This window comes from Colius striatus, chromosome 9 (genome assembly GCF_028858725.1).
Source record: "Colius striatus isolate bColStr4 chromosome 9, bColStr4.1.hap1, whole genome shotgun sequence".
Classification (NCBI taxonomy): domain Eukaryota; kingdom Metazoa; phylum Chordata; class Aves; order Coliiformes; family Coliidae; genus Colius; species Colius striatus.
Genome location: NC_084767.1, coordinates 1,745,277 through 1,759,038, shown reverse-complemented (window position 1 = coordinate 1,759,038; position 13,762 = coordinate 1,745,277). Strand labels below are relative to the sequence as shown.

Sequence of the window (13,762 nt, the reverse complement as noted above, 5' to 3'; positions counted from 1 at the left end):
ATAACTTGACAGATTACTGTTCTAGCACCAGTGTTTTGAAACCAGTACTGTTAAAAGCAGTAATAAAGTCCTTATAAATACCTATTATATCATGATAGTTTTACTTCTATGCCAAAATAGGTTATTTCCCTCAAATCCCAGTTACACTGGGACAAGACCTTTTGTATTAGCAGAAATACTTCTGCTCTGAGAAGCTGTATGAGTTAAGTGTTTTGAGAAAGGGTCTTAACTGATAGTGGAACCAAAACAAAACTGTGCAGAAACCAGGCAACACCCTCCCCCCGCTGCTTCCCTGTAAGCAACATGTATTGTCAGGACTGCTACTTCTGTGGTATCCCCAGGAAAATCAGAGAGCAGCAGTACAGGTTCTCGTTAGCACCCTCTTCCCAGGCACCAGAATGTTCCCTGGGGACGCTACCTTTCACTCTACTGCACAGCAGGAGACAAATGACTTCCAAGGCCACAGAAGATGAGAGCACTGTGTCTATCCAGGTCCTAAGAGAATTCAAGTGTGTCCAGTATCTTTATTATTACCTTCCCTGTTTAGAACTTTTGCCAGTTACTAGTGGAAGTCCCAGGAAGGAGAAAGGCCAAGTAATAAACACAGCAAGGAAGAAATTACTCTTTTTTTGTTTATTTTTTAAAAAAGTATAAAAATCTTGCACATTTGACAAAACCTTTAAAAAAAAAATCACTCCTAGGAAACTGCTTGGCTGTTCCATTTCCTTTCTGTGAGGCTCAGAGACATTCAGCAGCTGAAAGCTTTGTCACTGATCTGACTAAACACACTGGCTGTGATAGTACTAAGTGCCAATTGAAGTATTCTGGTCCACCTCAGTTGAAACAAAAAGCAAAAGAATTATTTTCTCCTCTGCTTTTGACTGCTCAAATATGCAAGCTTTTTTATAGTTCAGCAGTTCAGTAAAATACCTCATGATTTAAATGCTACAGAAATGCATGACATTCATATACACTTATTCTACAAATATGCATGTACAGGGAAGGAACAGTTTTTAACATTCAAAATATGATTTTAGGTTTGCCATATGGTCATATCCTTATATGACAAACATACCAGTCTTTTCAGGCAACAGCAACACTCAAACCAGTGTAGCCACCGAGGAGGGCTACCTTTGTACTCCTCACTTGCAACAACCCAAACAGAGCAAAACATAAACAGTTATACTCAGCAGAGAGATCAACTATCGTCGGCCAGAATCTCAGGGTATTCCTCCCAGAACTGGTCCCCAATAATGTCACAGTGCAAGGGAACAACTTTAGTCCTAATCCGTGTTACTTCGACTTCCTTTTCTTCTGCTTCTTTTGGCAGTTTTATTTTCTTTGTCGTGACTTCATTAACCTGAAAATGCAGTAGAGACATTAGCAGACATGTCAGATGCCAGAGGGGATTCACAAATGGGCAAGAAACAAAAGCAACTAGCAACGTTACTGCTTACTATGGAATTTGAACACTGCATGTTTTGAAAGAGTCTATTCTCAGTTCAAAGACTAACACATGAGCAGTTGAAATGGAATGCCATCATCACGTGGCTGGATGAAATTACCTGCAAATTCACATAACCAATTGCAAGTACTGTTGAATAAAGTACATGATTTCATTTGGAGGTATATAAACCAAATGGCAAACGTGGCAAGTGTCTACAGTTACCAAGACAAAAAGTGTGTATAAAAAACAAGTGGAATCTATTTCGAGGTGGGAGCCTCTCCCTGTTCTAAGTAGTTCAAATTAAATGATGGAAGTCATGGGCCAAAACTCAATTTAAAAAACAATATATAGAAAAAAATAAAAGGTATTATCAGCTTTTTACATCGAGGTTGAAAGGCTGAAGAAGTTATGAAGAACTCTTAGCACAGGCTGAGCAGGTCCAGATCACACCAAACACATGTATTTCTAAGTTAAGATTTACTACAGGACACCAAGGCCATGAACATTTTTGATTTTCTGGAGTCTCATCTCATACAAAACACAGGACAGGAATTCCTTAAACTAATTCTGCATCAGTTGATGTTATCTGAGAATGATGAACATTTCCAAGTTATCATTAAAAGGGTTTCCCCATTAACAACTGCACTCCTTACTCCTCATTAACAGCTGCACTTAGGACTAACCACACTATGAGCTGAGCTACCTTGCTGAACAAAAGTTCACAATTCCTTTGCAGTGGAAATACTTGGGATCTAATCCTGTGAAGGGCCTGGCAGGGGCCCCAGCAATTACCACATCAAACTGACAGCAGTCATTAAAATCTGATTTTTCAGGAAGCAAGAATACTTCAATTTTCAAAGCTGGTTCCACCAAGAAACCAACCATATGATTCATTAAACAAGGGAGATTTCTCTCATACATTTGGGATACATGTGGTGATCTTACAGTGTCTGCCATAGTGTAGCTGTTTAAAACAGGAGCATGAAGCAAGTGGTAACCTAGTTTTTTACCTTCTGCCATATCAAGACGGTTCCTTTTCTGTACATCAAAGGTTCATTGTTGTAGTTAATGTTGAATTCGGAAAATAAGATTTCATTCTTATCTCCAGCCAAAGTTCCCTAATTGGAAATTAAAAAGTACTCTTATTGAAGCTGGACAACAAACAAACTGGACCTCTAGGGCAGAATCTGGGTGAATACTGGAAGCCAGACAAACATTTATACAGGCTTTTCACCTTTAAATTACAAGGTTTAATTCCCTCTCGCAACAGAGGAATTACTTCTAACTGCCAAATGAGGATATTAAACCAGAGGTTTCTTAGTACATTTTGAAGACAAATGGAAGAAAGTCAAAAGACTCCAGGAGAAAACAGAATTAACCTGCTGAAACCTGCACAATGAGGCAAAATACTACAGAAGGGTCTTGGAATCAATAGTAGCTGAATCCTGCCATTGTACTTTGTGGGTACGGACAGTGGATGTTTATATGACATTTCTGAACTTGATAATTAATAAATACCACTAATATTTGACCAAAATATTTGCTAATCACATTCACATCTGAACACTGAAGTTGTTGAACCTACACACACACAATTACTACAATAAGAACAGATAAGCCAGCCAGGGCTGCTGGGTAGGCAAGACACAGCTTTGCCAATCTTGTGATTTCCTTTGTAGATGGAAAAAAAAAGGTGACCTCAAGAGACTTTTACCTGGAGTCTATCTTGTGCTTGCACTGGTGTCAAACCGCTCCGCTGTACAAGCATCCAAAACACTGTATTATAAAGGTTATTAATATGGCCTAGAAAAAGAGAAGAGTGAGAGAAAGTGTGTTTACCAAATCTGAGTGACTGGTCAGAACAAAACCAGCTTTATTTCCAGAGCTGTGTCCAAGAAACAGCTAAGAATAAAGGGAAATTCATAACAGTAGTTTCTAGAGAAGATACGATCTTGCTGATGATTTTGTAAGGTACTGCATATCGCAAGAGTGACTACAAGACACATTTCACCATCATTCTGAAAAGGGAGTGCAGAGGGTGAAGGGTGTTTGTGTGCAACATAAATTACCTTATTCATTTGAGCAATGGGGACTAGGTACTAATGAAAGCCTAGAGAGTAAATCCAATGGTCTGTCCTAGCATGGAATATATAGCACTTGTGATTGCTACGTGGTGTGAGTCCAAACATTCACATCTCTTCACTAAAGAGGATTACCTTGGCTAAACAAATAATAAGTTAATTCTATTAATAGTTTTAATATTTCCTGGACTGAGCTCACACTTAGGATGCAACCAATACAGTTTTTAGCCTCAAGACTCGGAATTTCAGCCAGTACTTCTGTATCCATACAAAGCCCAAAACCGTTCGATTACTGTTTATTTAAAACTACGACCCTGCCAATTCTTCTCTCCCCGATACCTGTATGTACAAATGTGCTGGCAATAAAGGCATTTCCATTGAGAGAGGAAGATAACTCAACTGCACAAGTCTCCATTCTCTACAGCCACTTACAATCTGCTTGTCTCCAGCTGAGGTAGTCCTTTAGATTTTGGTTGCTGGGATACAATACGATTCGTCCGTCAAATCCCGGAGGGTACAGAAGTTGCTGGTCCTTAAAGTAATCCTTCCAGTAGAAAACGTAACTTGAGGAAAACTGAGAGACCACGTGAGTCATGAACTTACTTGCAAACAGAAAGCAAAAGGAAAACAAGAGGAAAGAAATACGTTAACGTGATTCTATATCTGTGATGATCTGAGGTATCAGTAGTGATAATTCTGGTGGACTTCTGCGTTTCTAAAACCACGGCCCAACTATTCAGCAATGGCTTAGAGTCTTTTGAAAGAAGTACTGAGAATCAAGGGAAAGGAATTGGAAGAGGTAACATTTTGTTACCAATGTTTGTTTTGTCAAAACATTTTTGTAAACCCCACCTCTGTATCACTGAACATGTTTTCCTGAAGGATCGCGTGCAAAGAGTTCACATGAAGAACTTGGACTAATGCACTCAAACACAGCTTTACTCCTCACCCCCGTGTGTAAAAGCTAATCTAAAGAAGAATTAAAGGTTTAGAGAGAGGTGTTAAAAACAAGTTCCCTTCAGTATCAAAGCAGCTTTTACCTTGCTCTTCTTTTAAACCATCTACTCTTCTTTTTGAAAACAAAACTATATTCATCACTCTGTCCATAAGCAATAGTAATATCCTCCAATTCTTGCATCACTGTCTGGGCACACTTAGTCATCAGCTGAAGAGCACGGTCATCATTTGGCTTTTTGAACTCATGCTGCTCAGAAAACCTTCAAAGCAAAAGGGGTTGAATAAGAATCTCTTAAAAGGCTACTAAAAATGCTAACCTGTTCATTTTCCAAGTGAATATTGACTTCATGCACCCTATCAATACTAACAGAGAATTGCCTCCAGATATAAAAAACAGTAACAAAAAACCTGGGTTTACACACTCTGGATAACCCCTTTTCTTTCCCATCTCCTTCAGAATGACTGGGTTCTGTATTTTTCACTAAAGAAAGGATGACACACATTACTTTATGTAAACTCGCTTTCTCTTAGGGTGCCTTCAATACTCAGCCCAATAAAGGCAACATTATGAATGAACATGTCAAGACTCGAGAGCTTTACCAGACCAGAGATCGGGTCCCCAACCAGACAATGGGTCATCTACCACTCAAGAGAACCGTGCTGTTTATCCCGAATAAACGGCAAATACCACTCGGACACTGCCCCTGAACACAAATGAATATCCCTGGACAGCAGCTGCCACCCCCCTCCCACCCCGCATAGCCACAGCGCTAGTCCACCATCTCCCCACCGCCCTGCCGAAGGCACGGTTCTGAAGCTGCCTTTGAAGACAAAGCACGAGGTAACAATTCCGTGCCCTGCAGAGGCTGAAGAGTTCACGGGGATCAGGGGCAGAGGAGGATTTACGGCCTCAGCACCTGCAGAACTCACGCACCTCGGGCAGGGAACAGCCAGGGCCAAGTGCACGGCACCGGCCAGCATCGCTCTTCTCGGCACAGCACCCAAGCCTGCACAGAGGCGCTGAGGGACCTCCCTTCCCCACCGCAGCCCCGTCCTCCCGCTGGCTGAGGCGTCGCCATAGCGACCACGGCGCTCCAAGCGGCCCTGCCGCTGGCTGCCCGCCCGGCCCTCACCGGTGGAAGTTGCGGCCGTCCAGCCGCACCACGATCCAGCAGTTGGGCAGACAGGTGTCGTCCGCCTCAAAGTCCCGCACGTACTCGAACTTGCTCTTCGCCATGGAGAGGCGGCGGCCGCACGCCCGGCGCACAGCGATGGCCGCCGCGGCCCGCCAGCACCCCAGCATGGCCCGAGCGGAAGCGGAAGCCTGTCTAGGCGCGGGCGGACCTCTCTATGGTTCCCGGGGGTCTCCATGGCGACCGCGTCGTGAGGCGGGGCCGGGGCGCGGCGGGCGCTGGCGTAACGGCCGCGGGCGGGCCGATGGGCAGCCGCAGGGCGAGAGGGAGCCAGGGCAAAGCCTTGCCCGTCTCGCAGTGCGGGCCTGCTCACGCCAGCACCAGCGACGGCAAGGTGCAGAGCTATGAGGAGCTTGGGGTCGCCCCAGCCGTGCTTCACCCGCGGCCTGCTGCGGCCTGCGTGCAGGTCCGAGCCCCTCTGCCGCCAGAGGTGATGTGGCAGGCTGCCGCGCCAAGCGAAATGCCGCCTTTACCGAAGCCTGCCGTAAAGACTAAAACTGAAAGTGTTTCCCTGACAATACTACCTTCCGAATCAGGTATTACGTTAAGAGAGTTTGCAGGGGTTCAGTAGGCGGCACAGCTGTTGGGTTATCAGAACGTGGGCAGAAAGATCGTGATCCCTTTGGATGCACTTTTGTACGACTCTTCTTCAGCGAACATACGTGAGCACCGGGTTCTCTAGTGGTTGGTTAAAATCAGTGCAGCTCCCTGACTACATGAAACGCCTTGGAACAGCGTTCAGAGCCGCACTGAGTTGTGGCTGCAAGTTTAAGGTCAGGAATCCCTTTTGATGGTTAAAGCTGTGCAGCGTTTGTACACCTCTCAGAAAATCCGGACGTGTGGAATGAGGAACGTTTTGAAATGTCTGGATTAGAATCTTCTGAAAGATATCTAGGCTGTGAAAATTAGTGACTTTAAGTGAGGTTAAAGACTGCAAGACTTTTGCTCTGTATTGATAATGTGAAAGAGTTCGCCTGTAAGCTATTTTCAGAGAAGAAAATGCTTGCTCAGGAGTGAGCTGCGAGGGCTCTGGGGGTTTATTGTGCCACCAGCTCCATTTAAATGCAGTCTGTGTTTACAAAGAGCCAAAGTCAGGTGCCACGTAGCAGTCATTTGGTAACACAGGTTCCTCCAGCAAAACAACTGTCCAAATCTGAGAAAAGAGTGAGAGAGGGGAAAAAAACAACCAACCAACCAGAAACCCAGAACAGCTGTAATGACCTCAGCTGAGAAGCCAAGGACTGCACAGGTGTGGGACTAAACTGCATCAATAGCCCCTCTCCCTGCATTGTTAAGGCTTTGCATACATAGTTCTGGTGGTGATGGCAAATTTGCAGTGATATGGGATGAAGCTGGAACACAAAAATTTCCACTTAAATATAAGAAAAAACTATTTCACTGTTGAGGTGAGGGAGCCCTGGCACAGGCTGCCCAGGGAGGGTGTGGAGGCTCCTTCCTTGGAGGGCTTCAAGACCCACCTGGACATGTTCCTATGTGACCTGATCTAGGTGACCCTGCTTCTGCAGGGGGGTTGGACTGGATGATCTCTAAAGGTCCCTTCCAACCCCTACCATTCTGTGATTCTATGATTCTGTGATTCTATGATATCATCTATGCCCTACAGTGTTTTCTTTGCAAATTCATAAGGAAACAATCTACCCAAACCACTGTGTCAGCACTCCTATATATTTCTCTTCTTTTTAAAGATACTGTGTAATGAAAGGCAGGTAAATGATTCCTTATGCAGTGGTCCACAAGGGTTAGTGGAGCATTCTCCCCTTTAGCCCGAGCTGCTTTCCGGAGCGACTCTCCAAATGTGCATTGAGTGTCACCTGTTCCAAAGCTCTAGAGATTTGACTCTTGCCAAACTGAATGTAGGATTGTATTGCATGTGTTGCCTGTGAGATGACAATCTGTCCTGGGTTTGTTGCACAGGAATACCAGACACTCCGTTTAGCAAGGACAGGAAGGGCCGCGTAAAGCGCCCAATGAACGCCTTTATGGTGTGGGCCAGGATTCATCGGCCCACCATAGCCAAAGCATACCCAGGTGCCAACAACACAGAAATCAGCACTCTGCTTGGGCTGGAGTGGAGCAAACTGACTGATGAGCAGAAGCAACCCTATTATGATGAAGCTCACAAGCTGAAAATGAAGCACAGAGAGGAATTTCCCGGTAAATGTGTATTTACTGACTTGAATGCTTTAGGAGTGCAAGACTTTTTATTTAAAAATTGATCTTTTTCATTAGAGCAAGTACTAGAAAAAAAATGCAGACATTTCAAGCATGCAGCACTTCAGCTTTCTAGTGCCTGAATGGATATTGATTTTTTAAAGCATCCAAAATGACGTTTCATCCTTCATAGCCTCCAATGTTTCTTCTGGTTTTGGAACGTCGCAGCTCCAGTAGCTCTTCTGAATGCTTTAGTAGTGAGTTTATTGTGAACATGGCCTGCTGCACCATTTTATGTGCTCCAGAAAGAGCTGCCCAGGTGGCCTGTGGTGACACATACATCCATTCCTTAAACACAGGAAAGGCAAGTGCCACAGGAAGCACAAACAGCATCGTAGTCTGTAGGATTCTCTAATGTATAGACTCGAGATTCCCAAAGAACGGTGTGAAAGATGCTGTTTCTCAACCTTTTGTCAAAAGGGTTAAAATTTTGTACCCAAAACAAATTTGTTTCCCCATGACACTGCAGTTCAGTAAAACAGAGTGTCAGTACTTTGAATGCTCTTTTTAAAAGCTGGATGAGATACCAGGTGGTGTGATCCTTTCTGTTGTCATAATCCTGTTAGTTCATGGTTATTGCTGTTCCTGGTAGACATGACCTGAGTAATCTATCATAAACAAGCAAAAGATAACATCAGCACTTTCCCTCTCTCCTTGCACCCTTCTGAAAAAAAAAAAACCAGGAACCAACAAAAAACAATTATAGAAAGAAGAAAGAAAAGAAAGGCCCTCTTTGTGGTTGCATTGAGAGTTAGCTTGTGAATGAAACCGAAATGCTCAGTGTAAATCCATAATTTATACAACTGTTAGTGTTTGATTAATGTTCTAAGTCAAAGGCAAATATACTCCTCTAAAATCTAGACAGGATTCCTAGTGGGTCATATTTTCCATTGTGTTTTGTAACGTGCAGGTGTATGTGAGACTTCAGGGGTGACAGAAACAGGAAAGAGCCACATTTTGAATACAGCCATGGTTTTCTTCTGCACTGAAAGCCCATGGTACAGCGTTGTGTTCGCCTTAACGTGCTTTCCTCAGATGTGCCACATCACTCCCCACTGTTGTTTATTCTTTGTCTCACAGTTACTATTTAGTAACATAAAGACAATACCCAAACTGGTCCATTTTATTTGCACCTCTGGTGAAGTGCACTGTTTGCTAGCTCACTGAAACAAATGGGGTATTGCCGTTGGCTAGAGAAGCAATTTCTTAACTCAGACTTTTTTTATAGTTCAGAATTAAAGCTTTATGTAAAGAATGAGACCATCCCAAGTATTGGATGTCTGTGTCTTTTTTTGTCTTTAACAGATTGGGTTTATAAACCACAACCAAGCAAAAAGAAGCCACTTCCACTGCCTGTCTCTACTGTAGCTTCCAGCCCTTCTCAGACTGTCATCACCACAAGTCCAGCTGGCATTTGTCCCTGCCAGTTGTCTCCTTACCCTGTTGTCATCCCTCAAGTTGAGAAGACTATAAGTCATCCAGTCTGTGAGTTTTGAGTAGTGAATGATTTTTAAAACTACAAATGTACCTACCCTAGCAGAAGTTAGACATATGGTAATGTACATATAGTTAAAACAAGTTCTCAGTCTTTCTTGATACAGCTGTTTCTATCAGTCTGCCTCCTAGTCTCTACCATTTCCTCAGCCTCCTGTGGCCATATCAGGTCAAGACATCCCTCACCAGCCTCACAGCCTCGACACTCACTAATCAGTTCCTTCTTCTTTCACCCTTGGGTTTCTGCAGAAGGAAGCTTGAATTTGTGGGCTCCAAGCCCATATGTCAGAAAGCATGCAGGCCCAGTGGGGTAAGACTGTGAGTTGTAGGGAAGTAATGCTAGGAGGTGTTTTGGGGGAAATGGTTCTGGCTCTGGCTGTGATTTGCTATGCTGCTTTTTATGAAATTTCTTCTTCTATTCATGTCTGATAAATAACTTTTCTTTCTTCTAAAGGTGAGTCGTCTTCTGCCATCCATCTGATGCCTTCTTCCATTCCATGTGTTGGTCCAGTTACTGTTTTCCAGGCTACTAATGTAAACACGGCACCAATGACTGTTCCAGCTCCAGTCTTGCATGCTGTAGCTACACCACTACAGCCCCTTCCCATTGTTCAGCCAGTCAGTCTGTTTGGAGTACCTCCTCCACCCTCATTTCAGCAATCTTACTTTATATCCGGACATCACTATTTCCCCTCAAGGTAATGAAATCCTTCATTTCAGTACCAGTAAGAACAAATGCTGAAAAGCAGAGAGTCTTTTGACTTACAGAAAGCAAACTGAGCATTCAGAAGAAAGGTGCCCTTACATTCCTCTAGGTCCTGAGTGGTGGGACCTGCTGGCCTGAGGCTGCTTGTAAACTCATGCCCAGTTATTGGCACCCCCAAGCACACAGTGTAATAAAAGTTTCTCTTCACTTTATGTGTGTAAGTGCTTTTAATTCCCACAGAAAAGCATTAGGCAGAGATAGTGTAAATATATTTTGAAAATGATCAGCTAGAATTAAAGTAGGTGTGTGAGAAGTCTCCTGGGTACTGTTTTTGCAGCTATCATATCTACAAGTCTTTCTGACATCCAGCCTGGGGGAAAGTGTCCTCAGAATTCTTATGTAAGTAGTAATTCCTAGTTTTATCTTTGCAGCTTCTGTGTAGTCAGAGATCAGCTGAGCAAAGAATTTACAAGCTCACACATGGTAATATCCCGTGGGTATTTCCTAAGCCATCCCTAAGCTAAGCACTGCATAGAATGCAGCAATGCCCTACCAGCAGCAGGTGTGCTGCTCAAATGCAAGAAGTCTGATGGCTTACTGATGCTTGTTCCTTGTAAGGCATCATTTTTCTTTCATGACTGTGCAATAGGCTTGAATTCTTTATATTCTGGATATAAGTGTAAACACTGCTCATTCCTACAGCAAAAAGACTACCTGGAACTTTATGAGTTGATAAGAGCAATACAAGATATTTCTATTTTTTAGGTGCTTTAAAGAAATATGGGACATCAATTCCCCAAATTGCTAACCTTGCTTAGCCTTTGGTTTCTGAAATTAGGTAGTTTCATAATGCCTCTGAGGGAGAGGAGTGTTCTTGTGCCATAAAAGGCTGTTCTGAGTTCATGCTGCAAGCTTTGCTAATGCCATGATCTTTCTAATAAATGATTTCTAAGTTAGCAGTCCTACAAAGCCAATTCTTGCATATAAGAAATAAAATTCTCAGTAGCACTGACAGTGCAAATGTACAAATGCAGATTTATTCACTAAAATGTTCAATGTTAGATCATGAAGATGAATAATCTCCTTGAAACTTCATCATTTCATCAATGCCTTCATGTCTGCACTGTAGAGCTCTGTTACTGCTTCACATGCTTTGTTTTCTTAGCAATGTAGTGAATCTCTGTAACACTCAATGTCAATGTGTTCTGCATCAGAATAAAAATCCCAACTCCTGATGCCAGGGGGATACAGTTGCATTTGACACAGTAACTTCCTGCAGTCTTCTGTGTGGTTGCCTTTACAAAATCCGTTACTGCACATTCTTTCTGCAGTAACACTGACAACCACATATTGGGCACAAGGATTCTCTTTCTGTCCTCCTGTTTAATAACAAAATAACGGATGCAGCGGTTCACTCAGAGAATAAATGAGTGCTTTAGCCCAGCTCTGTCACAAACTGCCTTCTAATGCTTTGTTTTATTACTCTGACTGTGGTGGTTAACCATACTCAATGCTGCAGGCATCTCAGACGCTGATTTATCCATGATAATGATTTCAGTGATAAATATGGGGTTTATGTTTGTTTTCAAAGCAGCATCATGCCTGTATCTAGCATGAAGAAGTGCATATGGACAGGTATGCAATCTGTGCCCCAGTGTGTCAGCTAGGCACAGTTTTAAAACATGTGTTTTGAATATTTCAGCAGGATAAGCTGACTAACATAGAAGGCTAGTGTCATTTTGTTTTTCTCAGCTGAATGGAAGCCCAGGCAATCTGCATTTCTGAAAGACAACTTGCAATCTCTTTCCTTGCAGCACACACCCATTCAGACAGCCTCTGTTTGGTTCAGTGTTTGAATACCACAGCTTCTATGAAGAAGGGTACCAAACAGAGGAGGTGATGATGTCAACTCTGGATGGAGGCTATCCTTTCAAGCAATGCACAGAACAAAGTGTATGTGAGGAGCACCACATCTTTGAGAGCCTTGAAATGGTGTCCCGTAATAACATCTGCAACAAGAAGTGGTGTTTAAGCCCACTACCAAAGCTGGACATGGAAGCATTGGAGCAGATGTTGTCAGACACCTCATCCACTCTTTCCAACATTCACTTAGTCAATGAAACTAACAGAGATGAGAGAGAAGAAGTAAAGTTGTTTCAAGAATAGTAACTTTTTAAACAAATTGTAATCCAGAATAAACATTTTCTTCCATGCCATCCCTTCAGTCAGCGTGGTCTTTCTGGAGGTCTTCAAGACCCACCTGGACACGTTCCTGTGTGACCTTATCTAGGTGAACCCGCTTCTGCAGAGGGTTGGACTGGATGATCTCTAAAGGTCCCTTCCAACCCCCACCACTCTGTGATTCTATGATCAGGACATTTCCTGGACTCTGTCTTGGGAAAGCGTTTACACAAGAATTCAGGTCTAAAAGCATGTGACAATGTGCTTTCCCGTGGAGAGGTGTGTTCAAAGACATCCTTTCAATGCCAAAATAGATATGGCATTTGCCACAATTTTGTAGCTATTACTTTAGGAGCTTTAGCAAGTGAAATAATTCTTGCTGCAGTGAAATATTCTAAGGCCTGGAGAGCGAAGGCAAGAATGAATCTACAAAGCTTTTTTTCTTCTTTTCCTTTGAGGAGACAGTTTTAAGTTGAATTTGATGAATTTTTAAGTGCAGCCTGCATTTGTGGTACCACTGCTATGTAACGCTCTGGAAACCTCCATCAGTTTCAGTAATATCTTGGTCTGCAGCCAGTTCTATTAATAAAAATGGGATTGTCTAGAAGGGATGGTGAAGCATGTGGCAGCACTCAGAGAGAGGAGAATGGATAGGGTCTGTGACTTGTGGGCAGTGACCTGATCCCTGAGCGTACTTAATATTAGAAGTCTCCAGAGAATAACAAATTCTCTGATGAGTATCTAAGGCTTTTTATATAGTATCCATGCTCAACTCAACTGCTAATGGAATCACATTTTTATTCTGTTTCTTTCAAATATTTACTGACTTTTTCTTTCTTCCCCATTTTGTGGGCCAGAGGGACATTTTTTCTCCTGGGAATCCTCTTCCTTTGCTGCTGTTGCATTTGAACAAACTCACCTGGACAGTGTGTCCTGTGTACTTCATTGTAATGGATATGTGTATGTTTGTGTATATTCCTAATTGTGTAAATCCAGCTCCCACAGAAATATGGGAAGAGCTTAAAGCCATGGATAGCAAAGTCCATCTGTGCTGGGTTGCCAGAAGATGCTAAGGAATGATTCAAAGGAATCTAGGGTAACTATCTCATACAGGATGGCCTATATTTTATGGGTTACTGCACTGGATCTGTTGGACTCTGAGCATCCTGTTGAAGCTGAGGCTTAGGCCTCCATATCCATTGAGACCACATTACTAATAAAGGCAGGTACAAATGAAATTTCCATATGCCTCAAAAGCTAATCTGAAGTGAGTGTAAAGTAGATTTCCTCTGGGTTCTTTGCATTTTAAGTTTTCGGTCCTATAACAGTATTTTTATGCTTTTCTGCTTCTGTGGGCTCATAACTCCATTTTCCAAGTTCAAAACCTCTCCTTTGAGAACTACTGCATTTTGTGGTTAAACAACACAAAAGCATGAGTAAATCCTGCCTACCCTAGAGATTGCTGCTGTGT

The 13,762-nt window shown here is 42.8% G+C and overlaps 2 protein-coding genes across 6 annotated transcripts; one reads left to right on the top strand and one right to left on the bottom strand.

Moving 5' to 3' along the window:
* Positions 1-618: 618 nt before the first annotated feature.
* Positions 619-5,788, bottom strand: THG1L (tRNA-histidine guanylyltransferase 1 like). Of its 5 annotated transcripts, none has more exons than XM_062002471.1 (6): positions 5,619-5,788; positions 4,569-4,745; positions 3,961-4,130; positions 3,162-3,250; positions 2,458-2,565; positions 619-1,360 (listed from the first exon to the last, which is right to left on the bottom strand). In XM_062002471.1, exons 1-6 carry the CDS (start codon positions 5,786-5,788, stop codon positions 1,199-1,201), a joined length of 876 nt encoding a protein of 291 aa, XP_061858455.1. In that variant the 3' UTR covers positions 619-1,198. The 5 variants fall into 5 exon arrangements, with proteins under 5 accessions (XP_061858455.1, XP_061858456.1, XP_061858457.1 ...); XM_062002472.1 differs by having other exon boundaries at positions 5,420-5,693; XM_062002473.1 differs by lacking the exon at positions 2,458-2,565 and having other exon boundaries at positions 5,619-5,781.
* A 143-nt stretch (positions 5,789-5,931) lies between these two features.
* SOX30 (SRY-box transcription factor 30) lies at positions 5,932-10,268 on the top strand. Its single transcript, XM_010196720.2, has 4 exons — positions 5,932-6,214; positions 7,614-7,853; positions 9,216-9,395; positions 9,859-10,268. The coding sequence occupies exons 1-4, from the start codon at positions 6,112-6,114 to the stop codon at positions 10,104-10,106; spliced, it is 771 nt and encodes a 256-aa protein (XP_010195022.2). The 5' UTR covers positions 5,932-6,111; the 3' UTR covers positions 10,107-10,268.
* The last annotated feature ends 3,494 nt before the right edge of the window (positions 10,269-13,762 follow it).

Coding starts and splice junctions, on each gene's coding strand:
- THG1L (XM_062002471.1), bottom strand. CDS start 5,788: ATGCTGGGGTGCTGGCGGGCCGCGGCGGCCATCGCTGTGCGCCGGGCG. Junction 3,251..3,960: donor CAGCTGGAGACAAGCAGATT/GTAAGTGGCTGT, acceptor CTCTTTTTCTAG/GCCATATTAATAACCTTTAT. Junction 2,566..3,161: donor AAGCACAAGATAGACTCCAG/GTAAAAGTCTCT, acceptor ATTTCCAATTAG/GGAACTTTGGCTGGAGATAA.
- SOX30 (XM_010196720.2), top strand. CDS start 6,112: ATGTGGCAGGCTGCCGCGCCAAGCGAAATGCCGCCTTTACCGAAGCCT. Junction 7,854..9,215: donor GCACAGAGAGGAATTTCCCG/GTAAATGTGTAT, acceptor TGTCTTTAACAG/ATTGGGTTTATAAACCACAA. Junction 9,396..9,858: donor GACTATAAGTCATCCAGTCT/GTGAGTTTTGAG, acceptor TTTCTTCTAAAG/GTGAGTCGTCTTCTGCCATC.